General features: G+C 48.5%; 1 protein-coding gene across 1 annotated transcript; it reads right to left on the bottom strand.

Annotated features, from left to right (window-relative positions):
* Positions 1 to 7,974: 7,974 nt before the first annotated feature.
* On the bottom strand, positions 7,975 to 8,586 carry LOC148219315 (olfactory receptor 14J1-like). Its single transcript, XM_088157723.1, has one exon. The coding sequence runs from the start codon at positions 8,584 to 8,586 to the stop codon at positions 7,999 to 8,001; it is 588 nt and encodes a 195-aa protein (XP_088013849.1). The 3' UTR covers positions 7,975 to 7,998.
* Positions 8,587 to 26,820: the final 18,234 nt, after the last annotated feature.

Here is a 26,820-nt window from a genome sequence, read left to right as displayed (position 1 = left end):
CAAGGAGACCCCTGTGACACTGCAAGGGCTCATGGAAACAAGGGAACAAGGAACAAGTCTGATTGGCTTGGCCTGACTGATCCAACTGCCCTTGGCAGGTTGAGGGTCTCTTCTAATGTGCCCCTGAAACCCTGAGCTTTTCTTTCAAATGGAAAAGAACTGTCCTTCTCATCCAGGAACCCATTGCCAAAACGAGATTTCCCTCTCCAAAATTATCAATATCCGTGATTGCTCCCAAACAAAAGCTGCCATTTCCAACATTCTGGCTGCCCTTGGCTTCCTTAGGGCTGGGTCTCACCTGTCTTCAAACACTGGGGCTCCATGCTCTCCTTCCTAAGGAAAAGAACCATCTCTCCTGCACAGGCACCCGTGGCCAAAATTGGTGCTTTTCCTCCAGAATTCCTATCCACAAGGGTTTCTACCAGACAAAAGCTGCCAGGACAGACAGGTCCAGCTGGCCTTGGCCTCTGGTGGCTGCAGTTCATGAGGCCATGAAACACGGGGGATTCATGGATTCCTTCCTGTGGAGACCATGGTGAGACTGTGGGGCCCCATGGAACCATGGAGACCATTGTGACACTTTGGGGCCTTCTGAAATGAAAGAGCCATTGTGACACTGTGGGGACCCTGTGGAACCACGGACATTGTTGTGGCACTGCTGGGCTGTATGGAAGCAAGGAACCATTTTGACATTGTGGGATCTCATGGAACCGAGGACATCACTGTGGCCCTGCAGGGCTGCATGGTGCCAAGGGGCCGGTGTGAAGCAGCAGGGCTGTGTGGAACCAAGAGGCCATTGTTGCATTCCAGGGCCTGGTGCAGCCCAAGGGCCGTTGTGATCCTGCAGGGCACCGTGGATCCATGGAGACCATTGTGGCATTGCAAGGCCCCATGGAATCATGGAGACCATTGTGACACTGTGGGGAACCAAAGGGCCATTGTGACCCTGCAGGGCCTCATGGCAGCAAGGGGCCATTGTGACACTGCAGAAACGAGGAGAACATTGTGACACTCTGAGGCCCCATGGAACCAAGGTGAGATCTCAGGAGATAAAACCCACTCCTGTCAGCTGAGCTGTGTGACTCTGCAGGGCCAGGACATGTTCCAGCAGGTGTGTGCTGCTGTGCCAGTCCCCTGGCAGGGATCTCAGACAGGCAGGTGCAGCACTGAGGAATTCGGTCTGTGGCCTTGGTGACATGGCCAGTGTGAGAAGGTGCCCCAGGGTTTGGAGCATCTCTCCAGTCTCTTCCATCAGCCACTTCCAGGCCTGGACACTCACCCCAGTTTCTTGGTCTATTTGTTCTGTGCTCACCTCCTTCCTCCTGCTGATTTCAGCACTGCTCTAGGGGCAGCATCAGCCCTGCCCGGGTTCCCTCCTCACCCAGCCCTTGGCAGAGCCCAGAGCAGGGCTCTCTGTGACCCCTGGCACGGGATGTGGGTGCTGGGACTGGACACTGAGGTGTGGAGTGGACACTCCTGTGGGGAACATTTGCCCACCCAAAACACTCCCTGTGCTGTGCCGTGTCTGATGAGGGGATGTGGGGCCTGTGCTGGCCAGGGGGGCTGTGCTGCCTCAGGGACAAATGACAGGCATGAGCCACAGCACAACGACCAGGAGGTGGAAGTGAGGAGAAGATACAGAGGAGGAATTCAGAAATCTGCCCTGAGCGTGTGTTCATGTGTTTAGGAAAGCCAAAGCTCAGCTGGAGCTGATGGAGGCTGCAGGCAACACCCAGAGCAAAGTCAATTCATTGCTGTGTTAGAATTCAAAATGCAATGTCTGTAAGCCAAAGATTAAAACTAAACACAAGTAGAGATAGGTTTAGCTTTTGAATTTAAGATCTAGAAGAAATAAAGGTACTTACAAAGGGAACAAGAAGTTGTAGAGTGCAGCAATGTAAGCTTGTGTGTGAGGATATAATTGGCTAAGAAAGTTCACTCTGTGGAATGAGTCTGTGAAACAAAAATCTTAGTATTAAATTAGATACAGAAATATCTCTGTTGACAGTGTTTTATTGGTTATTAAATCCTTAAAAGACCTTGTAACCATAAGTCTTGTGACTTCTAAGCCATGCTGCGACCACTTCTAAGACAAACTTACCCTTTCTACCTGGATAGAAAATTAAAAAAAATAAATCACACTTTCTAAAAGAACTCAGAAGTCCTGTCTCTCTGCTTCATTTGGAAAAACAAAAAGTCCCCACCAAAAATTACAACATAAAATCAATAAGGCCACACTTGCAAAATATATAATATAAACAATAAACACACATTTTGAAAATATAATGTAAAAACAACAAACCTGCACCAGGGAACACTTTCTCACTCATGTCTCTCAGTGGGACCCATTAGAACTTCAGGAAACTTTGGACTTTGAATCTGACTTGGAATTCTTGAGAGGTTTCTTCTGCTCCCTATCAGGCACTGATGTTCAGGGACTCATCCCCAACCCTGAGAGGGTCATTAAAGTCCTTGTGCTGTGTCTGTGCTGCTGAGCTGGGCTGGGCTCCTGGCACTGCAGAGAAAGAGCCAATATTTCCAAAATATTATTTGGAGCTCCTTGGCAGCACCAAATGCACCAAGGGGCTCATTGGGATCAAGCAAGTCCTGACAAACCATGGCTCTGCCTTGATTTCCCTCTGGTCTGGTGCAGTTCATTAGGAAGGTTTTCAACTCCAGATATGGAGAAATATTTCAAAGAGCATCTTAGAAATATCCATTCCTATTATAAAGGGTGCATTTTATTACTGTTCTCTTTAGAGCAGAGCTGATTGCAGCATTCTGTGATTGATGTTGTTCCAGGGTCTCTACTCAGGAACTCTGGCAAAGAGGGGTTTTCTTCTTTTTATTTCTTTTATTTTTTTTTTTTAAGCAATCTAAAACTCCTAATGTTCCCCACTGCAAACAGACACACTCCTCAGGTGTGTGCCAGCCCAAGGCACCACCAAAACCACTGCAGAGCTGCCCTGGGCCAGCTCTTGAGGGTGGATCATCATCCCAACCTGCCCTAGGCCACTGCCAGGGGCTGTGGCCATGGACACTGCACTGACCCCACTGCTGGCTTTGGCTGCCACAGCAACCGGGAGAAGTTCAAGTTTCCTTGGGAACACTGGGGAGCACTGGGACAACCTGGGAAGATGGGAAGTGCTGAGGGGGGATCTGGGTGGACTGGGATGGACTGTGGGCTGCACTTAAAAACACAGGGACATCCTGGGACATCCTGGGATTGACAGAGCCTGACTGGAGCCGGGACTACAACACCTCTCATGCCCCGCGCCCCACAGAACCCCGGTGTCCGTCCCCCACATGTCCCTCAAGTGTCCCCCAGACCCTCCAAGATTCAGAAGTGCCTCCTCAGCACCCATTCGGGATCCCCTAAAAGTGTCCCCAGATCCCCTGAATGCTCCCAACCCCACAGATTCCCGTTACAGTCACTTCTGGAATTCATCTCCTGTAATCCCCCACAGCCTCAGAGTCCCTCATAAAACAGGTCTGTACCTAAAACTCCTGCCGTGCCCTGAGCACTAAAGAGCCCGGTTAGAGCTCCCCAAGCTGCCCCCAAGTGTTCCCGAACCGTTCACGTTCCGTCCTGAGCACCTCAAATCTCGGCTCGGACACAAAAGTGTCCCCCAGGTGCCTTCCCGGACCCTCAAACGCCCCGGCTGAGCCACTTCCGGGACTACAGCTCCCATCATGCTCCGTGGTTCCCATAGAGTGCTATTGCAGCCATGACTTCATCTCCCGTCATGCACCACGCCCTGCCAAGAGGCATTGTAGCTGCACCTACAACTCCCATGATGCTCCGCGCCCTATTGAACAATGTTATACCTGTGCCTACAACTCCCATCACCCCCTTCGCCCCGGAGAGCCCCGTTAGAGCCCCCGAGTGCCCGCCCGGACCCTGAATGGCCCCAGATTCCCCTCCCTGACCCCCAAGTGCCCCCCTGGACCCCCAAGAGCTCACCCGGACCCCGAAGTGTCCTTCAGAATCCTTAAGTGACCACCCGGCTACCTGAAGTGTCCTCCAGACCTTCAAGTTCTCTCTAAATTCCCTCCCGCAGACCCAAAACGTCCTAAAATGTACCCCAGAAATGTCTTCATGGACAGCAAAGTGGCCCCGTTTTATCCTGTCTGTGAAAATGATTAAAAAGAAGAGAAAGGGATTAAAATAGGACTAATTATCATAAACAGGAAGAAATCAATGGCCAATAGTGGTCAATTAATTAATGAAGTGAATTGAGTTACTTAGAACCATGACCATAAATTTTTCTGGTTGCTAAAAATGTATCGATTTTTCAATATAAATATAAAAAAATAGGTATAAAAAAAATAACAGTATTATAAAAGTAAAAGCTTAATATATTTTTATCATTTAATTAAATTACAATATGAATAATAAATTTACAGGGGTTTTTTTATGTTTTAGGATGTCATTACCAGCTAGGCAATGTCAGACATGGTGAGGCTGGGGGTGAGGAGCAGGTTGTCCAAACAGGATTGGCCTGCAAGGGGCTCATTGTTCTGCATGCCCAGACCTCCTGAGGAAACATTCAGCATCAAGATCACATAAGCAATGCTTCAGTCGGCTGAACTGAAAAATAAAAATAAGATGCCCTTGAGTAAATCCCAAATTCCTTCTCTTCTCACTCGCAAGGGAAGCTCAGTCTCCTGCTGTTCACAGAGAAGGGCTGGTGAGAGATGTGGTGCTCAGAGGCTGCCTGGGGTATAGTGACCATGAAATAATGCAGTTTTTTTAAAAAAAATCTGTGAAAGAAGGAGGGGCAGCAACAAAATTTCTACACTGGATTTAGAGAGAGAAGCCTTTGGCCTATTCAGGATGCAGATTTCAGAATAACTGAATCAGATACTGATGGATTTTTTTTTTTTTTAAGATAAATAGCCCTTAAAAACAACAGATTCCAGGAAGGATGGACACACCTCAAGAACGTAATCTTAAGGGGGAAGGAGCAGCCTGTCCTTGTGTGCAAAAAGATGAGCCAGTGAGGAAAATGAGTGACCTGGCTGCCCATGGAGCTTTTGTAGGAACACAGAGAAAGTAAAGGGGCTGCATCACCATTAGACAGAAAGTCAGACAGTTCAGGAAATGTTTAAGGATGTAGTTAGGTCATGCAGAAAGGAAATTAGAGGTGAAAGCTAAATTAGGACTTAACCTGGCCACTTCTGTGAAAAAATAATAGAAAGTATTTCTAAAAATAGATTAATTGAAAACTGTTGGATAAGGAGAACCTCACCTCTTTATTTGATGCAGTGGGGAATATAGTAACTAAAGATGAGGAAAAGGCTGAGGTACTCAACCCCTTCATTGCCTCAGTTTTCAACAATAGGACAGGGTGTCCCCAGACATGGGGACAGGGAGCAGAACAGACCCCCTGTAATCCAGGAGGAAGCAGCTGGGGACCTGCTGAGCCACTCAGATGCTCACAGGTGTCTCTGGAACAGATGGGATCCATCCTAGGGGGATGAGGGAGCTGCTGGATGAGCTCCCCAAGCTGCTCTCCATCATTTCTCATCAGTGCTGGCTCAGCAGGGAGGTGCCAGAGGACTGGAGGTGCCAATGTGAGCCCATCCCCAAGAAGGGCTGGAAGGAGGATGTGGGGAACTGCAGGCCTGTCAGCCTGACCTGGGTGCCTGGTGAGGTGATGGAACAGATCACCTTGAGTGCCATCCCAGGGCACCTACAGGATGGCTGAGGGATCAGAGGCAGCCAGCGTGGATTTCAATATCTGCATTGATGATCTGGATGAGGGCATGGAGTGCACCATCAGCAAATGTGCAGATGGCACCAAGCTGGGTGTGAGTGTGGATGTGCTGGAGGGCAGGAGGGCTCTGCAGAGGGACCTAGACAGGGTGGATCCAGGGCCCAAATCCAACAAGGTGAGGTTTAACAAGACCAAGTGCTATGTCCTGCAGTTTGGCCACAACAACCCCTGCAGTGCTCCAGGCTGGGGACAGAGTGGCTGGACAGGGGCCAGGCAAAAAGGGACCTGGGGGCACAGATGGACAGCAGGCTGGACATGAGGCAGCAGTGTGCCCAGGTGGCCAAGAAGGCCAATGGCTCCTGGCCTGGATCAGGAATGGTGTGGCCAGCAGGAGCAGGGCAGTGATTCTTCCCCTGTGCTCAGCACTGGTTGGGCAGCACCTCGAGTGCTGTGTCCAGTTCTGGGCCCCCAATTTAGGAAGGACATGGAGGGGCTGGAGTGTGTCCAGAGAAGGACAACAAGGCTGGTGAGGGGTCTGGAACAGAAGTCTTGTGAGGAGTGGCTGAGGGAGCTGGGGATGTTTATCCTGGAGAAGAGGAGGCTCAGGGAGACAAGGTGGTGTCAGGGCACAGGTTGGACTTTATCATCTCCAAGGTCTTTTCCAGCATTGCTGATTCTGTGATTCTCTGAAACCACCCTTGGAGCAGTTGCAGGATGAGTCCTGGGCCTCCTCTTCACAACGTCCAGCAGCCCAGGTCCCTCAGCTTCTCCAGACAGACCCCAAAGCCCATCCTGTCAGTCCTGCAGAGCCTCTCCAGCTCCTCCTCATTGCCCAGAACAGGGAGCCCCACACCCAGACACAGCAGCCCAGATGTGCCCCCCTGGCCTGTGGTGCCTCTGGCAAGGGGGCAGCACGAGGCACTGCAGGACCCTGCAGACAATTTCTGAAGCACTTGGAGGATGATCCTGCTCCCCAAGGGACGTTACCATGGAGCCAACTCAGGAACTGAAATGGGGAGTGGGGCCCGAGTGGAAAGGGCAAACAGGGATGGGCTGTTTGCAGGGGAGGGGACAGGGATGGGCAAGAGGAAGAAATCTGGATCAGGAAAGAGTAAAAAAAGCAAAGGTGAAGCCAAGGAAATACTCAGGGCAGTTTGGGGGTGGCTGCCAGGCAGCCCTGGCTCTGAGCAAGAACGTCTGCAGTGGGACAGGAAACTCAGAGTTCATGGGAGCAAAATTTCTGGATGACTTCGGAGGCCACGACAAAGCTGAATGGTTTCTCTGCCATCCCCCAGCCCTTGCTGGCCCCAGGGGCTGATGGCATTTGTGCTCACTCAGCTCCATGTCCCCACAGCAGCACCATGGGGGTGCTGACCCTGCTGTGTGCAATGCAAACAGGGGCCCCTGAGCCAGTGCTGCCATGTGTGTGCCTGCAAGGATGGGGCTCCTGTGTGAGCTGGGGGAGAGGCCAGGGCTGCAGAGGGGGGATGTTTTTGGCAGGTGCATGAGGACGCCCTGGGACGCTGCCCTGGGGTGTCCAGTGCAGTGGGGATGGATCAGCCCCTGCTCTGCTGCTCCTTGCCAGGGTGACCCCCTTGCAGGGAGCTTGCAGAGCACTAGCCATGCTGTTTGCCCCCAGCCTGCCCACAGCCAGCCTGGGGCTGCTCCCGGGGCTTTTCTGTGCTCAGCATTGGGCTGGCCAAGTGTTGTGGAGAGAGCCTGGCCAAGGAGCCTGGAGCCCCCAGGCCCTGCCCTGAGGCGTCAGTGCTGCCCCAGCAGTGCCCATGGTCTGTCCCTGCTGCAGCCCCGGCACTGCCACCCCCAGGGCTGTGCCCGGCCCCGAGAGCACTCAGGCCCTGCAGCAACACGAGGGCCAGGAGGGCAGCGGGGCAGTGGCACGGGAGCAGCACTGGCAACACCAAGTGCTGCTGCTGCTGCTGGGCACAGCTGCTGTGCCAGCACTGATCTGCCCCAGCTCTGCACACAGACATTGCTGCTGCAGCTCCAGAGAAGGGAACAAAAGGGGCATCTCTGAAGAAAACTTTCCTGGGAGATCCTTTAATTATATTTAAAGCCACCAAGAGTGCAGCCCATCATTGACACAATGTGTGGCCACAAAAAAGGAGGAAAGATACAAAATGAGTAATGCTACAAACAGTAACATTTCTTTGTGTAAAATGTAAAAAAAAAAAAAAAAAAAAAACCTCTAAAATGAAACTAAGAAGAAGTATCAAAAATTACTTTTATTACCAGTGATTCGCACAAATTGGGCAACAGCTTAATGTCCCTGAAACCCTCTAGTCATCAGTCTCCGCACTGCAGCCTTGAGCTCCTGATTCCTCAGGCTGTAGATGAGTGGGTTCAGGGCTGGAGGCACCATCGAGTATAGAACTGACAGTGCCAGGTCCAGGGATGGGGAGAAGATGGAGGGAGGCTTCAGGTAGGTAAATATGCCAGTGCTAATAAACAGTGAGACCACAGCCAGGTGAGTGAGGCAGGTGGAAAAGGCTTTGTGCCTTCCCTGCTCAGAGGGGATCCTCAGCACAGCCCTGAAAATCTGCACATAGGAGAAAACAATGAACACAAAACAACCAAAAGCTAAACAGAGAGTAACAGCAAGGAGCCCAAGTTCCCTGAGGTAGGATTTGGAGCAGGAGAGCTTGAGGATGTGTGGGATTTCACAGAAGAACTGGCCCAGGGCATTGCCATGGCATAGGGGCAGGGAAAATGTATTGGCTGTGTGCAGCAGAGCATTGAGAAAGCCACTGGCCCAGGCAGCTGCTGCCATGTGGGCACAAGCTCTGCTGCCCAGGAGGGTCCCGTAGTGCAGGGGTTTGCAGATGGACACGTAGCGGTCGTAGCACATGATGGTGAGAAATGCAAATTCTGCTGCAACGAAAAAGGCAAAGAAAAATACCTGAGCAGCACATCCAGCATAAGAGATGTGTCTGGTGTCCCAGAGGGAATTGTGCATGGCTTTGGGGACAGTGGTGCAGATGGAGCCAAGGTCAGTGAGGGCCAGGTTGAGCAGGAAGAAGAACATGGGGGTGTGCAGGTGGTGGCCGCAGGCTACGGCGCTGATGATGAGGCCGTTGGCCAGGAGGGCAGCCAGGGAGATGGCCAGGAAGAGGCAGAAGTGCAGGAGCTGCAGCTGCCGCGTGTCTGCCAATGGCAGCAGGAGGAAGTGGCTGATGGAGCTGCTGTTGGACATTTCCTGTGTCATGGCATGAGGATCTGTAAATAAAGTAATCATGGAATAGTTCGGTTTGGAGAGGACTTTAAATACCCCAGCCCAACTTGGTGGCTCTTTCCTCCCACTGCCTGCCCAGGGCTCTGCTGCCTGGAGCTGTCCCTGCCAGCAGCTGCTTCCCTGTGCCCAGGGCTGGGCCCTGCCAGTGCTGCCAGAGCCCAGCCCAGCCCTGGGGGCTCAGCTCTGCCCTGCAGACCCCTCCCAGCACAGGGCACTGCCCAGGGCCAGCTCTGCCTCTGCAGACTCTGATGGCAACATCACAGTAATCCTGAAGAGGCTGGAAAAGTGACACTGATGCTCCCTGTAAGTGCTGATTTCTGTCACTGACTGCTTTATTAAGATCCGAGACAAAAAAGTTTCTTTTTCCCAATCTGAACTGAGAGATTAATATCTATATGCAATTTCTCCATCTACGCAACACAGAGCAGTAGATTATAAAATCAGAATTTTCCTTTTTATGCAGCCCCTCCTCTCTGTGCTCCCTGTGCAATCTACCTAGAAATATTCCAGAGTTAAATGCTATGCTGGGAGCAGCCCTGAACAATGCAGCATCCTCACCACACAAGGAGAACATTTCCAAGCCTTCCCAGCTGTCTTCTTCCACCCAGACCTTGCCCCAGTGCTGGGAGCAGCTCCCAGGGCTGGCTGAGAGCTGTCCCTGGCAGGCAGCAGAGTCCCTGCCCCAGCACAGTGCCCTGGGCTGCAGGACCCTGCTCTGCACGACAGCCCTGGGCACCCCTGGCTGCTCTACACAAGAGATCATCAGAGAATGTACTCACACAGTCTGCAGGCATTGGGATGTTCCAGCTTTAGGAGATCACTGCAGGAGCTGCAGCTCCATTGTCCTGCAGCCAGAGGCTTCCTGTGTCAAGGGCTGGGAGTGATTCTGCCCCAGTCACTTCTCAGCATCTTCCCAGCCCTGAATGATTGAAGCTCTCTGTGCCTCTGTGCTGTGCCCAGGGTTGCTGCAGGCAGTGCCTCAGCCCTGCTGGGCTGGGAGAAGAGCTTCTCATCAAGAGAAATGTATTTTTTAAGCTCTTCTTGGTTGCCAGGATTGCCTTCTGTGCCAGGAGCCCAGCCCAGCTCATCAGCACAGACACAGCACAAGGATTTTAATGACCCTCTCAGGGCGTTGGTGCTGTCTGCATCAGACTCAGTCCCTCAGAGTGTGCTTGAAAACCTTCTCAAGAACTCAAATTTTAATTGAAACACTGAAGATTCTTCAAGTTTTAATAGGTCCCACTGAGGGACAGCACTGAGAAATTGTCCCCAGGTTCCAGTTAGAGCAGAACACTGGAGGCACTGATGACAGGTGGGGACAAACAAGGGAAAGGTGTCTCTGGTGCGGAGCAAACCTGGATGTGTTTCAGAAATGCCAAGGGCCAAGGGCTGAGCCCCAGCCCCTGGCAAGGCAGATCCTGTCCCTCCCACATTGCTCAGGGCTCTTCCCGGGCCACTGGGCTCTGGGCATGTGCAATGCCAAGGGCAGCACCATGGGGCGGCCCCTGCCAGGCTGCTGAGCAGGGACAAGGAGGCAATGAGGCCCCAGCACAGCAAGGCTCACTTGTCCCCTGCTGGCCTCAGGCCCAGGGCCAGCCTGCATGGCCCAAGTGCTGCAGGAGTTGGCTGTGTCAGGGCCTTTCAGCTGCTGCCCATCCCTGTGCCCTCTGCAGCCCAGGCTGTCCTACGGTGTCCATGCCCTGCGCCTCTGTCCCTGCAGGCTGTCGTCATCCCCCGGCTGCCCCACCTCGCTGGCCCCTTCCTTTGCTGACAGCTCTGCCTCCTGCCTGCCTCTGCCTGGACACACAGAGCCTTGGGCTGGATGCTAAAATGGTACATTCAATTTTTCCTGTGCCTTTGGACCTTTAGCACTGGAATATGGTATGTAAGGCCCACATTCCCAGCAGATACGGTTGGACGAGAAGACATCTGGCTCAAGGGTGCAGTGACAGAAAAAGCAAAGACTGATCTGAGAACTTGGATTGGGTTTTATAGAAATGGTAAATTGTAATACACATGTAGTGACTGAATATAAGCAACACACTTGTAGAATCACGTGTCCACATAAGTTTAGGAGTTATCCCACATTGGAATTGAGGCCTGTAAAAAAGGATGTCCTGTTGAACACAAAATCAGTGTTAAGGAGTCTTATTTTGATATTTTGGAGATTTGGTGACAGCAGGTTGTCACAGAACCAAGGAGTCAGCTGTGACTCTATGGAACCTGAAAGTAAACTGTGGAACCTCCTGCAATCATGGGTGCATTGTGACACTGCAGAGCCTCACAGAACCAAGGTGACCATGTTATACTGCAGAACCTTGTGGAACAAAGGGTCCATGGTGACACTGCAGAATTGTTGCTGAGAGTATGAGAGGTCATGGAACCTGAAGTCTATTGTGACCATGGGGCCACTGAGACACTGCAGATCCAAGGAGACCATGGTGACACTGAGGAACCTCATGGAACCAAGGGTCCATTGTGACACTGTGGGGCCTCATGAAACAAAAAGTCCATTGTGACATTGTGGTGCCTCATGGAATCCTGGAGGCCATGATGACACTTTGAGGCCTTGTTGAATCAAGGGGCTCTGCAGGACCTTGTGGAACCAAGGAGACCCTTCTGCCATTGTGAGTCCCCACAGAACCAAGGGTCCATTGGGATACTGTGGTGTGGGAAATGCAGGCACAGAGAGCTCTCAGGGCCTTGGGCATACAGGCTCAGAGACAGAGATGGATAAAAGGTTTGAGCTAAGACCTTGGAGAAGGCTTAGAGAATTAGAGCATAAAAGTGAAACAGACATGAAACAAGAATATAAGTTTGTAGTTTAAGTAAAAATATGTTTCAAGAAAACAGAAATATGTATTATGTAAGCAAAGCAGTATTTTAAGTAAGATAGTAAAAGATTTTAAAGTTTAGCAAAACTAACTTGTTATAAAGTTAATTAGATATTAAGATGTATCAATGTAGGTTTGTGCAGTGTTATATGATATACTGAAAAATGATGCATTGCACCAAAGCCATGGGAAGTAAAGCAATTAATGATTGGTGTAAAAAGACACAAGCAAAGTTCATAGAAGTTTTTGATTGGCTAAAAATCTAATATAAGGCATTTGTAACTAAGAATGAGGAAGCTTCTGATATTATGGCACTGGATGTAACACCTTTAATGTCTCACCCTTCTATAAGACTGATGAAATAAAGCAATAAACCATCTTTGACAATGTCTCTCAGTTGTTCCATCTCTTGTAATATTAATCTCTCAGTAGAGACCTTTTGGACATCAGGTCTACCCTTTGAAATCAATGGCAACGTAGGAATAGCAAGTCTACCTATTTTAAAAAATCAAAGGGGATTTAGGATCATCAGGTCTACCTTTTGAAGTCAATAGGAATTTAGGGAAACCAGGTTTACCCATTAAAGTCAATGGGGATTTTGCAGAAATTTGGTGCTAAAATGGGGAAATTTGGGGAAAATACTGGGCTGAATTCCAGGAATTTCCATTTCAGGATCATGGTGCTGACATCTGGAAGTCCTGGCATAATTCCTGGGAGCTAATCACAAATTCTTGATCCCACACCTTCAGCCTCTGCTGGAGCTGTGCCTCCACTTAAGCCTCAGATCTTTGTTTTCAGCCCTAAATCTGGGAATTCCTAGCCCAAAGTTGGGATTTTTGGCACCAAAAATTTTCAGACATTGGGTCTACCCATTGAGGTCAAAGAGGATTGAGGGATACCAGGTCTACCCATTATTAGGGCTTGATTGGGAAGGGTTAGTGGTTCAACTGGGAGCACTGGGAAGGGCTAAGGGGGGGACACTGGGGTTACTGGGAGCACTGGGGCATAAGTGGGACCACTGGGAGGGATTTATAGAGATAAATGGGTATAAACAGGACTCAACATGTACCCTTTAAAATCAATGGGGATTCAGGGACACCAGGTCCACCCAGTCAAAGCAATGAAGATTTTTGGGACACCAATTTTGGGGACCCTCATGTGATTTAGGTGTTCAAGGGGTACTCAGGTGTACCCAGGTGATTTTTTAGGAGATCCAGGTGATTTGGGGGAGTACACAGGTGTACCCAGATAATTTTGGGGGATCTCCAGGTTATTTTGGGGCACCCAAGTGTCCTGACTCACCTTGATGGGCCAGGAGAAGATGATGGCCACTGTCCTCCCATTCGATGTGGACACAGATGACCCTTGGCAGCCAAGGGGCTATTGGGGGGCACCCCAACATTCAACAAAAAGGCCCCAGCAAAAAGCCCCAACAAAAGCCCAGGTGAGGGCCCCAAGGCTGGGAGGGAGCCCTGAGTTACCTCAGGAGAGGATGCAGTGCAGGTACACCCAGGTGCTTTGGTCTGTGGGGTTGCTGAAGACAGTGTTCTGCACCAGCTCTAGCTCTGGGGGGGGCAAAGGGGGCACCCCAAAATCTCTAGGGGGCAGTGGGGGACACCCCAATATCTGAATATTCAAGTGTACTAGAGTTCAGGTGTACCCATTGAAGTCAAAGGGGATTTAGAGACACCAGTTCTACTCATTCAACCCAACAGAATGCATCACCTCCCACTTTAGGTGAGGGAGGGCCTGGAAAATTTTGGGGATCCTGTGAAATTGTGGGAATTTTACTGGGGAATTGCTCACATTTCTTCAGCCTTTTGTGGGGCAGTGCCTCAGCCTTACCCTTTCTAGAGTCCCTGGCAGCTGCAGGCAGTGGTGCCAGGCCGAGAAGTTGGAGAAGTCACAGCTCAGCAGTGCCCCAGCAAAGGATAGCTCGGCCTCAAGGTTCTGCCTGCCCACCAGCACCCACTGGTGTTCCTAGGCATAGACTGAGAGAGCACCAGTATAAACCAGTAAGCACTGGGAGCCACTCCTGAGCCCCTGAGACCTGTGGCAGCAGCTCCCTGTATAAACCAGTAAGGGCTGATGCACCCAAACCTTCTCCCAGTGTGGTCTAGAGGCTCCCACTGTGGTCTAGTGAGATGGGGAACATATACAGTTTTGAAAATTCATAACTTTAGAAGTCTATGATTGCTTAAGCAGGTAGAGGGGAAATAGATCACATAGCAGAAATGGTATGTAACAAACCATAGAGAAACTTATTTGCCAGGAAAAAACTTTCAGATAACATATATTGCAAAAACTCAGCAAAGCAAGACCAAGCTATTGTACAAACCCAACAAAACAGAAACCTGTGGCTGCAGAAACCAGCCAGGACCAGCCAGGTGGTTTTGAGTGGGACAAACTGACCTGAGGGAGAGGCAAACCTCCACTGTGCCCGCCCAAAAGCAGAGCTCAAACAGAGATTACTGAGGAAGACATACAGCCTTCATCCCAAAGACCACCAAACACAACCACCAGGAGGGGTGGCAGCTAATAATAATACAAAGGGAGAGAAGGTGGAGATGGGCGGGCAGGGAGGTGTGGGCTTGTGGGATCAATGTGTATTCATACCTGGAACCTGTCTGGACCAGGTACACGTGGTTTGGAGGAAATATCCCCCCATATATCCCCCATGTGCTGGCAATGAAACACTCTCTACAATTGCAGTGTCAAGTGCTGATTCTCGAAATCAGTTGTTGAGCCAGCCAGAAGGTCTTCGTCTGTCTGCTGGAGCACAGGGGACGTCGACATCCCATTGCACCCTGGACTTTTTCTGGAGCTGACCTCTGCTCCCCGGTCACTCTCTGCAGGGACGAGCAACCAACCTCCTATATGGCCTAGAGGAACGTTTGACCAAAATTTTTGGGGGTGGCCCAAGATAAGGTGAGCGTGTAAGACACTAGGGATGCCTGCACATGGCTAACAGTGTGTCAGAGACATCCAACACATAGAGCTGACAGGTTTGGGGAAGGTATTTGGAAGCTGGCAAAGGGGTTTCTGTTGACCACATAGGGTGGCCACTAGCAAGTTTGGGGGTAACTTGAACAGGAACCAAGGTGTTCTCAGTATTATTAACAGCATAACTCACTGCTATAACCCTAACTGCCATAAATATTCTGTGTAAATTGTGCTTGTTGTTGGGTGGTGGAAGGAAGTCTTTTATATGGTGGTTGGTGTTTTGTGTTTGCATCATTCTAATGTTGGTGCTGGAGATTTTGGATTTTGAGTAATGTCTGCTTTGTTTTCTGTAGTGGACCTCTGCAATATCTGATGTAGCACTGCCCTGTTGTGTTATTAACTGTCATTGCAACAAGTTAAGATTTCTGTTCTTTTCTGAGGCATGAGATTCTATTGTTTCTGATGTAACGCTGCCCTCCTGTGTCTGTAACTGTCAATGACAGGTCAGTGTTTTTTTTTGGAAACTGTCAGAATTAAAAAGGTGGCGGATGCTGGGAGTGAGTGCAGAGGGCTCGACCAAGCAAGGAGGAAGCCCTTTCTAGGTGGCTCCAGATTGAGCCCCCGGATTTCTTGAGGGATCAAGGGAAACTTGTGCGGTTGGTACGGGAGGACGGGGGAGTAGAGCAGGTATACTTGGGAGGAATATTCTCAGATTCCATAGATAGTTATCTGGGTTTTGATTGGGAGCAACCTCTAGTCGAAAGGGAACCTAGAAGGGTTAGACCAATTCTTTGCTTTGCATGTGGACCAGCAATTTGGACACCAAGGTGGCATCCAGCCTGGGACCTCCTACAGTGTCATTGGTGCAAAAGGAAGTGGCACTGCAGATCTAGGAGGTGGACGCCTACATGCCCCAGGTGTACCCCGGACCCATGGCATCATATTCAGGAATTAATACAGGTCGAGTGTGAGATTGTGAATTTGATCTGGGGAAAGAGTCATTCAGTTCCCAAGGATTGGCACGTTTTCGATGACCACTGGGAGGAAGTGAAAGAATATTGCCAGTAGAGGTCTGGGAGAGGAGATAAGAGAAATAAGGAGAGAAATCATGAGGACCCAGCAAAGTAAAGAGGTGCCTAGGAGGAGCCCTTTAGGATGTATACTAACCCACTGGAAGGAAGTTGTGGGGACAGGAGAAACGGAGAGCAAAAGGGTTTTCATCAAATACCCAAATCAATGGTGGCCTCTGTATAAACCAGAAGATGGGGCAAAGTGGCCATTAAATGGAACCACAGATATAACACCATGTTGAAGTTAATGTTGTTTTTAAGGTGGAAAGGAAAATGGGATGAGGCACCATATGCAGATGTTTTCCACATTACAGAGCCACCAAGAATGGCAAAGGGATTGTGGTATTAACCCTCCACAAGACCCACTGATCCTAGCAATGGAAAGAGAAAACAGAAGGGTCTCACATATATTAACATGATGCTGCTCAGCCTGTAGTCTTGGTCAGAAGTGCACTAAAAATAACAAGGTATATAAGGAAAAAGACTCTGATCTGGATGATCTCCCCTCCTCCATCACTAGAGTTGGGTGGGAGCCCAGGAAGAGCACCAGATCAAACTCCAGCACCCGTGGAAAGTCCAACATCCTCCCATACAAGGGCAAAGCTAGGGAACAACCAGCACCATTGCAGGCACCTCTTAGAGAAGAAGTGGGACCAGATGGAACAGATGCTTCTAAAGGTTCCCTTCAATACCAATGATTTGGAAATCTGGAAAAGGAATGTAAAGGATTACAGAAAGGACCCTCTAAGTATAGCTGAACACTTTTGGTTAATAGTGAAATCACATAACCCGGATTGGAATGCTATACAGTTACTGTTACATGCAATGACAGAAACAGAGAAAGAGCTGATCCCAAAGGTACCCTGGGATTTGGCTGAGGAGCACTGTAAGACATGGGGGAGGATGTAAAGGAATTCTTTCCCCCCAGGATTCATAGTGGGATGTGAATAGAATGGCAGGAAGAGAGAAGGTACAAGAATATCAGGAGTGGATTGCAAATGGAATAGAGAAATCCATCCCCAAATCTATTAACTGCTCAGCTTTATATGCTATTAAACAAGGTCCCTTTGAGTCACCACCTGAGTTCTTGGACAGGCTGAGACACAATGTGTCGTAGCACACCTTTGGACCCAGATCAGATATCGGGATACAGCAGTTAGTGTCATCATTTTTAGGTCAATCCACCGGTGATAGAAGATATAAACTTCAGAAATTCAGACTCACTGAAGGAAGAAACTTAGAAATATTATTGGATGAATGCTGGAGGATGTTTAGCAATCGAGAAGAAGGGAATAAGGGAAAATAAGGAAGGGTGATGGCAGTAGTTAAAAAGGAAGATGAAAATTTTAAAAAGGGGCTTCCCCCTCCATGCCTAGGAAGAAAAGAATGTGCTCTATGTGAGCAATTAGGCCTCTGAAAAAATGAATGCCCAGAACGCTGAGGAAAGGGAAACAAAGGGGCACGGGTAGTGGCAAATGTAAATGAAGACTGACAGGAACCAAGGGGATCTTCCCTGGCTGATCCCTTGGTTATAATGAAGCTAGGGGAAGGAAAAGATCAAAAGCAAAGAAAAATTTTAATTGATACAGGGGCAATGTGTTCGATTTTAAACACAGCTTTAACTCAGGTGGGGGAAGATTATATCATGGTTAAGGGAGCCACTGGCCAAGCTGACAAGGTTTATTTTTGTGGACCACTAAAATATAAATTGGGAAAACCAGTAGGCTTGCATAAGTTCTTATACATGCCTAATTCACCACATGCACTCCTTGGAAGACATTTGCTTGAACAATTGAGTGCAACAATCAGATTTGAAAAAGGGGAGATTACTCTGGAGGTGGATACTCAAGAATATATTGAAATAAGGAGGTTCCCATAGAAGGAAAAATCAGTGAAGATAGCATCAACCAGATGTACCCTGGTGTGTGGGCCACTGAGAAGCCAGGAAGAGCTAAGAATGCATCACCAATAGAGGTAAAGCTTAAAGAGGGACAATGACCAGTAAGGATAAAACAGTATTCCTTAAAAAGAGAGGGTAGGGAAGGAATCCAGCTGGTAATAGAAAAATTCTTGCAATGGGGTCTGTTAAGGGAATGTGAATCTGATTTTAACACTCCCACATTACCAGTTCACAAACCTGATGGAACGTACAGAGTAGTCCAGGATTTAAGAGCAGTCAATAGAATAACAGAGGATTTATGTCCTGTAGTAGCAAACCCATACACTTTGTTAACAGTATTGACACCTTAACTAACCTGGTTTACTGTTTAGATTTGAAAGATGCTTTCTTTTGCCTCCCTCTCTATGAAGCCAGCCAAAAGATATTTGCCTTTGAATGGAAAAGTGGACAAAGGACCCAGCTCACTTGGACTGTACTGCCTCAAGGATTCAAGAATTTCCCCACCATATTTGGCAACCAACTCGCCAAGGATCTCGAGTCTTGGGAAACCCCACCCGGGAAGGGGAGACTGCTACAATACAGAGATGACATCCTGATTGCCACTGAGACAGAAGATATTTGCATGCCTTGGACAGTGAGTCTCTAAAACTCTTTGGGGCTCCAAGGGCACCGAGTGTCTAAGAAGGAAGCCCAGGTAATGCAGCAGGAAGTCACTTACTTGGGGCATGAAATTAATGTGGGGCAAAGAATTGTGGGGCAAGCCTGAAAAGAGGCTCTATGCCAAATACCAAAACCACAGACTGTGAAAGAATTGAGAACTTTCCTCAGAATGACTGAGTGGTGTCACCTTTGGATCTATAATTACGAGTTGCTTGTTAAAACCCCTGTATGCACTGATCAACTCTGAACAGAAGCATCTGCAATGGGACAAACAGGCCATATGAGCCTTTGAACAATTGAAAAAGGCCCTGATGTCAGCTCCAGCTCTGGGACTCCCTGAACTGGGTAAGCCTTTCTTTTTGTTTTCTCATGAGAAACAGGGAATCGCCTTGGGAGTATTGGCACAAGATTTAGATATCACAGAGCAGTCACCTACATCTCCAAGCAATTGGATGTGACCACAAAACGATAGCCAGGATGCCTGAATGTGGTAGCAGCAGTAGTGCTAAATATCCAGGAAGCTTAAAAATTCATTTTGGGACAAAAAAATGACTGTGTTGGTGTCCCATACAGTGTCTGCAGTATTAGAAGTGAAGGGCAGGTACTGGTTTTCTCCACAGAGCTTCCTGAAATACCAATCCATACTGGTAGAACAGGATGCTGTGGAGATTGTGATCACTAACATTGTCAATCCAGCTTCTTTCCTCAGTGGAAACACAGGAGAACCAGTACACCATGACTGCTTGGAAACCATTGAAGCAACATCCTCAAGCTGCCTGGATTTGAAGGATGTTCCTGTGGAAGATGCAGAGGACTGGTTCAGGGACAGAAGCAGCAATGTCCTGAATGGCAAAAGGCATGCAGGATATGCCATCTCCATCAGCCATGAGGTAATAGAGTCAGAACCATTGCCTGTCAATACCTCTGCACAAAATGTGAAAAACGCCTTGACCCGAGCCTTGGAATTGACCCAATGTAAGAATGTGAACATAGACTTGGATCCAAAGAACACTTTTGGGGCTGTGCATGCTTATGGAGCAATCTGAAAGGAAAGGGGGCTACTGAACTCTCAAAAGAAAAACACTGAACATGCAGAAGAAATTCTGAAATTGCTGGAGGCAGAACAGCTCCCAAAGAAAATAGCAATTATGCACATCAGAGCACATCAAAAGGCATACTTGGAATCAGAAAAAGGAAATGAGCTGGCAGACAGGGAGGCAAAAGAAGCAGCAAAAACAGAGGTAAAGTTGGAAGGAGCTCTAATCCCAGACAGGAAAATCTCCCTTGAGGGTAAACCAAATTATGACAAAGAGGATCTGAAGCTAATTACAAATTTGGATGAGACATACAGTAAAGAGGGGTGAGCCCTACCCCAGAAGGAAGGGTAATCATACCTGGCCATCTAATATGGTTTGTAATAAGGGAGGAGCATAGGAAAAGACACTGGGGACCACAGACTGTGTATGAACACTTAAATCACAACATCATGGCTAGAAATTGATACACTACAGTGAAGCAGGTAACTCAACAATGTGATCTCTGCCTCCAGACTAATCCTAAAAACAAAGCCAGAAATGGGTGAAATTGAGAAGGGAAATGTACCTGACCAATTATGGCAAACGGACTTCACAGAACTCCCAAGACAAGGGGGGTTTTGTTCTTTACTGGTATTAACTGATACCTTTTCAGGATGGCCTAAGGCTTTCCCTGCTAGAACTGCTAAGGCCAGAAAAGTGGTCAAGGCATTAGTAAAAGAGATAATATCACGATTTGGGGGTCCAGCTGCCATTTCTTCAGATGGAGGGCTCCATTTTATTGCAAAGGTGGTAAATCAGGTTAGTAATACTTTAGGTATAGTTTGGCAATTACATACCCCATATCATCCCCAGTCAATTGGACAAGTGGAGAAGATGAATCATTTCATCAAACAGCAAATTGTTAAATTAGGACAGGAGGTCAATCTGCCTTGGCCTCAATCCCTTCCTTTAGCCCTTTCACACAGACAAACTAAACCAAGGGCAAAGGAAAGGCTGAGTCCTTTTCAGATCCCGTATGGGCGACCTTATGCAATACAGAAGGGAACATCAGCACAAATAGGGGAAGAAACAGTAACAGAATACATGGTGGCCCTAGGGAAACAAGTCAGTAATATCAGGAGACGTATAAAGAAGCTGGTGTAGGGGATTGGATGGACCAGTGCATAATGTACAACCTGGAGATTGTGTGTATGTGAAGTCTCTTACAGAAAAGACTTTGGAACCACAGTAGGAAGGACCATACCAGGTGCTCCTCACCTCCTTCACTGCCATCAAGATCAGAGAACAAGCAGCACAGATACATCACACTAGAATCAAAAAGGCTTCACAGTCACCATGGAGAATCAAGCAGGTGCCAGCTGGAAAGCCGTGGCTCTCATGATCATAGCCATGGCTATGGCAGACATGTGTGCAAGACCTCCTATATACAATGGGACTGGCATTTATGTGTGTCAGGGGAAAGCTTCTGACTTTGTCTCTCCTAAGTCTCTGTGGCAGGTGTTACAAATATCAAACACAACTGTCTGGCCAGGGAAAGATGTCTGGGGATGCAAACTTGGATTTGTTCAGGACTGATTCCATCAGTGACTTATAAAACCCATTCAAATTGGTACTGAATGTTGTGACACATGCTTCACTAACTGTTCTGAATTCAGGCTTAAAATAGAGGGATGTGAAACCAAGGCTTTTAGAATTAAACCATGAGGGAACTGTGCTACATCTATCTGAACATAGAACATGGGCACAAGAGGTTAAAGGGAAGTGGCAGATTATTAACATAGAGCTATGTGCCACAAGAAAACAACTGAGGTGTGTATGTGAAGGAAATGTCAACAATGACCGAGATATCTGCCTGGATCCACAACAAAGCATCTGTCTCTTCAGAATCCATTCAGTCAACCAGACAACCTTGCTGGTATATATAGGTCAGGGTTGTGTATGCCTCAGAACAGCATGCCCCACCATAAGAGTGGACGAGCTCATTATAAAGGAAACACAATCTGATTTGTGCATTTGTAACTTGGCCAAAATTGAGGGGTGCAATTTTTCCTATTGGGCACCTGTTGTATCACATCAGTATATAAAGGCAAACATGACAACTGTGCAGGATGTATTGCCTGTGCCCAGAAGAATGGATCTCACTCTAGTTATAGAGCTACTAAAACACAGATCTTCAGGAAATTCTGAAAGGAATGAGAAGTATGGGAATGAAGATCTTGATCACAAGACACCATGAGACAGACTATAAGGAGACCATAGAAGGTTGGAGGGAGACACATCTCACCACTGGTGGGATGTATTTTTTGGGTGGTCTCCTACTGCAGCAGGGTTTCTACACTGATTGTGTCATCTGATAGTAGTTTTGTTAGTTCTGATGAGTTTAAGTTTTGTTCTTGGTAATGATTTTCTGGAATTTGAAACAGTCACAAAGAATGGCTACAATGCCTACCCTGTTATCGAATTAACTAGGTAAAGACAGTCATAGAGAGTATGATAGATATCTTAGAAAGCAAAAGAATTTGCATCATTTAGAAGAAAAGGGGGGGAAATGAGATGGGGAACATCTATGGTTTTGAAAATTCAGAATTTTAGAAGCGCATAATATGTTTAAGCAGGTAGAGGGGAAATAGAACACATAGCTTAACCATATGTAACAAACCACATAGGAAATTAGTTACCAGGAAAAAACATTAAAATATGTGGCAAAAACTCAGCAAAGCAAGACCAAGCTATTGTACAATCCCAACAAAACAGAAACCTGTGGCTCCGGAAACCAGCCAGGACCAGCCAGGTGGTTTTGAGTGGGACAAGCTGACCTGAGGGAGAGGCAAACCTCCACTGCACCTGCCCAGAAGCAGAGCTCAAACAGAGATTACTGAGGAAGACATACAGCCTTCACCCAAAGACCACCAAACACAACCACCAGGAGGGGTGGCAGCTAATAATAATACAAAGGGAGAGAAGGTGGAGATGGGCGGGCAGGGAGGTGTGGGCTTGTGGGATCAATGTGTATTTATACCTGGAACCTGTCTTGACCAGGTACACGTGGTTTGGAGGAAATATCCCCCTAGGTGTCCCAGCTGGCAATGAAACACTCTCTACAATTTTGGTGTCAAGTCCTGATTCCAGAAATCAGGAAAGGTCCAGCAGCTGTGTTGGTTCTGCAGAGCAACAATAGCCCCGGGTTCCACAGGACCCCATTGTCACAACTGACTCCTTGCTTCCATGTCACCCCCTCAGTGTCAAAATGGCCCCTTCTCTGCAACAGAACACAAAAGTTTTGCATAAATATTGAGCAAATTCTACCTAACATACCTGGGAACATCTGTCTGCATTCAAAAGTGAGATTAAAGGTGAGGGTGGCACCAGCAGATTCCATCTACAACAAAGACCCAGGGAAAGGACAGGGACAGAGAAGTCAGCTGAAAGACTCAGAATTCTGCTTGCAGAGATCATTTCTGATCACACAGTCCCTTGTAGAAAGGTGACATCATTCCAGGTAGCCTGGACTGAGCATGTGGTTCCTCAGTGGGGTTTGTTGTTCAGGAAACCTGCTCAGGCTTTTCCATTCTTTCCTCACAAACAGGAAAACTTCTCCTGAGCCTGTGTGCAGGCAGAGCCCTGAGGAGAGCAGGTGGGACATGGAGCAATGGGCTGGGACACCCATCTGCAGAGCTCAGGGGACAAGGTTCTGGTGCAGGGCACAGGGATGTCAATCCTAGGTGGGCAATGTCAGACATGGTGAGGTTGGGGGTGAGGAGCAGGTTGTCCAAACAGGGTCAGCCTGCAAGGGGCTCATTCTTCTGTGGGCCCACACCTCCTAAGGAGACATTCAGTGTCAAGATCACTTGGGAAATGCTTCTATCAGCTCTTCTCTGAACTGTAATTTAAAGCAAAATACTGACTTGATTAAAGAAAAAAAGTGATGAGGCTCACTTTGAAATCTTCCTCCTTAATAGAACTCCAAACTGACTCCAATCAGCTGCACAAGCCCTGAAGTAAGACAAAGAGCTCCTGAAGGCTTTCTGTATTTTAATCAGCCTCACAGTGGATTTGGGGCTGAGTCCAGGAGCCCCAGGCACTGAGAGAAGGTTGAAGAAGCTGCTCCAGGAGTCAGAAGCAAAACTCCAAGTCCCTTGGAGCATCACTGGCCCCACTGAGGGCAGGGAGTGCCAAAGGCTCCCCAGGGACTGGTGAGAGCAGATCCTTGGGGCCAGGATTGCAGGAGCCCGAGGCTGTGAGCAGGGAACTGCAATGCTGAGCAAGGCCTGGGCTGGGTGGAGGAAGCAGAAAGGCCAAGGCCTGAGCCCAGGCCTGGGCCAGCAGGGCCTGTCCCTCACAGGTGGCTCGGGGCTGTTCCTGGGGCAGTGGGATGGCAGGGGCAGCAAGGAAAAATGTCATCAAGCTGTGTGACACTCCAGATGCTCATGGAACCAAGGGCCAGTGTGACACAGCAGGGCCTGATGGAAACAAGAGGCCATGGTGAGCCTGGGGGGCTGTAACACCCCAGAACACTGAAATGCTGAGGGTGACCAAATGTTCCTTTAGTCAAGTTTGGTGCACAGGAGAAACCCCAGCCAGGTATTCTCAACATGGCCAGATGCAAAGAATATTCTTGGTAGGAAGGGACCCACATGGATCATTATGTCCAGCTCTTGAGTGAATGGCACACACAGGGATTGAACCCACAGCCTCAGTGATACAAGCACCCTGCTCCAACCAATTGAGCTAAGAGGTCCAAATGACATAAAATTTTACAGGCAAAATATAGACAATCAAAGAACATGGGCAGAAGGATTTATACAAGCTCCAACTCACCATAAAACCCTTCTCATAGCATTAACTTAATTAACACAAGACCATTTAACCTAAAACCCTTTAACCCTGAAGATGTTAAATTACCCAAAAATGTTCCAGGGAAGTAGGATTAGACAAAGAAATAGAGAACAACAGAAGCACAGAAGATCCATAGACAGAAAGGCATACAGGTACCAGCTGCTCAAGTTCCAGCATGGCTCACAGAAGAAGCCCAGCAGACAGCAGGATCCAAACCACAGCTGACCTCGAGCTCCAGCTTTTAATCCCCTGAGCCTGTATGGGCCCGCCCTTTGGGTGGGATTTCCAGTTGTTTGCCCAATCAGAGTCAGGGTTTGTACCTGCTGCTAGTGTGTGACTGATTGACAGCTCAGCCAATCCGAGCTGGGTTAACACTGCCCCTACTGTGTGATTGACAGCTCAGCCAATCAGAGCTGGCTTAACATCACCTCTGATGTGTGATTGATTGACAGCTTGGCCAATCAGAGCTGGCTTAACATCACCCCTGCTGTGTGATTGATTGACAGCTGTACCAGGCCAGGGCTGGGGGCGGGGCTCTGTCCCACCACAATCCCAGGCCTGACCCGGCCCTGGCCCCACACAGAGTACTCTGAGCATCCTGAGGTGTCTGGGACATTGATCTCATCCAGCCTCTGACAGTGACTCTGGTGACTCAGGGAACCAAGGGCCAGTTGTGACACTGTGGGGCCTCATGGAACTGAGGAGTCCTTTGTGACTGACAAGTAAGTTGTCTTTAAAGATAATTCAATGACTGAAAGTATGGATGTTAATATCTTTGAAATGGGTCTTAATTTCTCTACTAACTACAAGCAACAGGTTTATTACAGAGCCCAGTCAGCTTGGCTCCTGAAACAGACAAGGGTCTGCATGAGCTTGGGGTTATGAACTTTGGGGTAAAATGACAGGTTCAAGAGGGGATATGGGGTAGGCAATTTGGGATGGCTGTACCTTCATAGTACCTCAGCCAATGAGGAAAGGAAGAGGGCAATGTGCACCTGGGAGTTTAGGATAAAGGAGGCTGCTGCCTCCAGAACTGTTCCATTTCCTAGATGCATGGTAAATGGTGCATTCCGTGACCCCTGCTGTGCCCTGTAGCTTGGTCCCTCTCCCCTCCTGGCCATACAGGGCTGGCTGGGATCCAATTTCTCCCTGCCACCCTTTTCAGACCCTAGAAAAGATCTGTGCCCCCTGATCTCTGTCTCTTTTTCCCTCTTTCTCCCTCTTTTCCTCGCTACCCACGAGAAATAAACCCTGCAACTTCATCAGGGGAAAGAGCCTCTTTTGTTATCTTATTTACATCCATGAGGCAAGGGCCCAGGAGGCTTCATCCTAACACCTGAGCTAGACCGGAGGAAAGGTGAAGACCCCATTTTTAGGGCCGAGAAAAAGCCTCAGTTGGCGCCCCAACGTGGATGGTCTCTACAGAGCACCCCACGACCGGCTGTGACTCCTATTTTCAGGATTCAAGAAGCCTTGGAGCTGATCAACTAGCTTAAATTTCTTTTAGCTGCATTTTGTGCAGTTCGAAGACTTTTCAGCACAAACCGTGAGCCTGTCAGGAGCCCAGGCAGGCCGGTTCTGGACGTAGACCCACTACAGTTACACAGACGACTCTGCCTGCAAGAAAAAAAGCTGAGTGGAATCCTCCTTTCGCGGCGGGTGGTTCCCGGAGCTCTGCAGCGAGGTCTCACCGGTGGCATTTTGCCTGCCCGGCGCTGTTCTCGGGACGAAAGGCGGCGCGGGCGTGTGCGCGGCGTGCGCGGCTCGGCAGCCCGCGGCCACGTGGAGCTGGACGCGGCCACCCCAGGCACGGCACGGGAGGCAGACAGCTTTGGTCAGTTTCAAAGCGGTGGCACGGGGTTTTTTTCCATTTTTTTCCGGTTTTTGCGGTTTTTGCGGCAGGGTCGGTCCCTACAGCGGCACGGGCGCCACATAGGTTTTACTGACAGAAACAGCAAAATTAACATCAGCTCCACATCCAGTAAAGCCTGAAAACCGTGGTGTACCTGGCACGTTTTAACAACTAACTCTCTTCCTGTGTTTTAACTGTAGTGGGGTAGATACAGTGGCAAATTGTTAAACATCATGGGCTTACAGCAATCTGCCTTACAAAAGAGTATAAGAAACCAACTAAGGGAAATGTTAAGTTCAGGAAATGTTTTAATATCTAAGAAAAAATGTGCCCGTTTTGCCAGCTGGCTGTCTGTTGAAAAATCTGACCTTGAATTGCAAAATATAAATTCGATTTCATTTTGGGATGAAATAGGAGATTTATTAACTTTAAAAGTAGAAAATGGAGATAAAACAGCTTCTGTATTCCTCCTGATATTCTTACAAATTCGGAAACTTTTAATTCAGACAGAAAACAACAGACAGCAGCAGCAAAATGATTCAAGCTCACCTTCCCTTTCCAAAAATCCCTATAACCATAACCTGGAAAGCACCCTACGGTCTCCCTTGGAAATGCAGCATGCTCAGCACGGCTGTAACTGTGCTGAACCCCCAAATCCTCCCCAGTATCCCAGTTCTGACAATTTTTCGAAAATTATCAGCTCTCCTTCCTTGTTCCC

This window comes from Sturnus vulgaris, unplaced genomic scaffold, assembly GCF_052056855.1.
Source record: "Sturnus vulgaris isolate bStuVul1 unplaced genomic scaffold, bStuVul1.hap1 Scaffold_155, whole genome shotgun sequence".
In the NCBI taxonomy this organism is placed as follows: Eukaryota; Metazoa; Chordata; class Aves; order Passeriformes; family Sturnidae; genus Sturnus; species Sturnus vulgaris.
The sequence above is the reverse complement of the archived record's forward strand: the minus strand, read 5'-3'. Positions and strand labels throughout refer to the sequence as shown.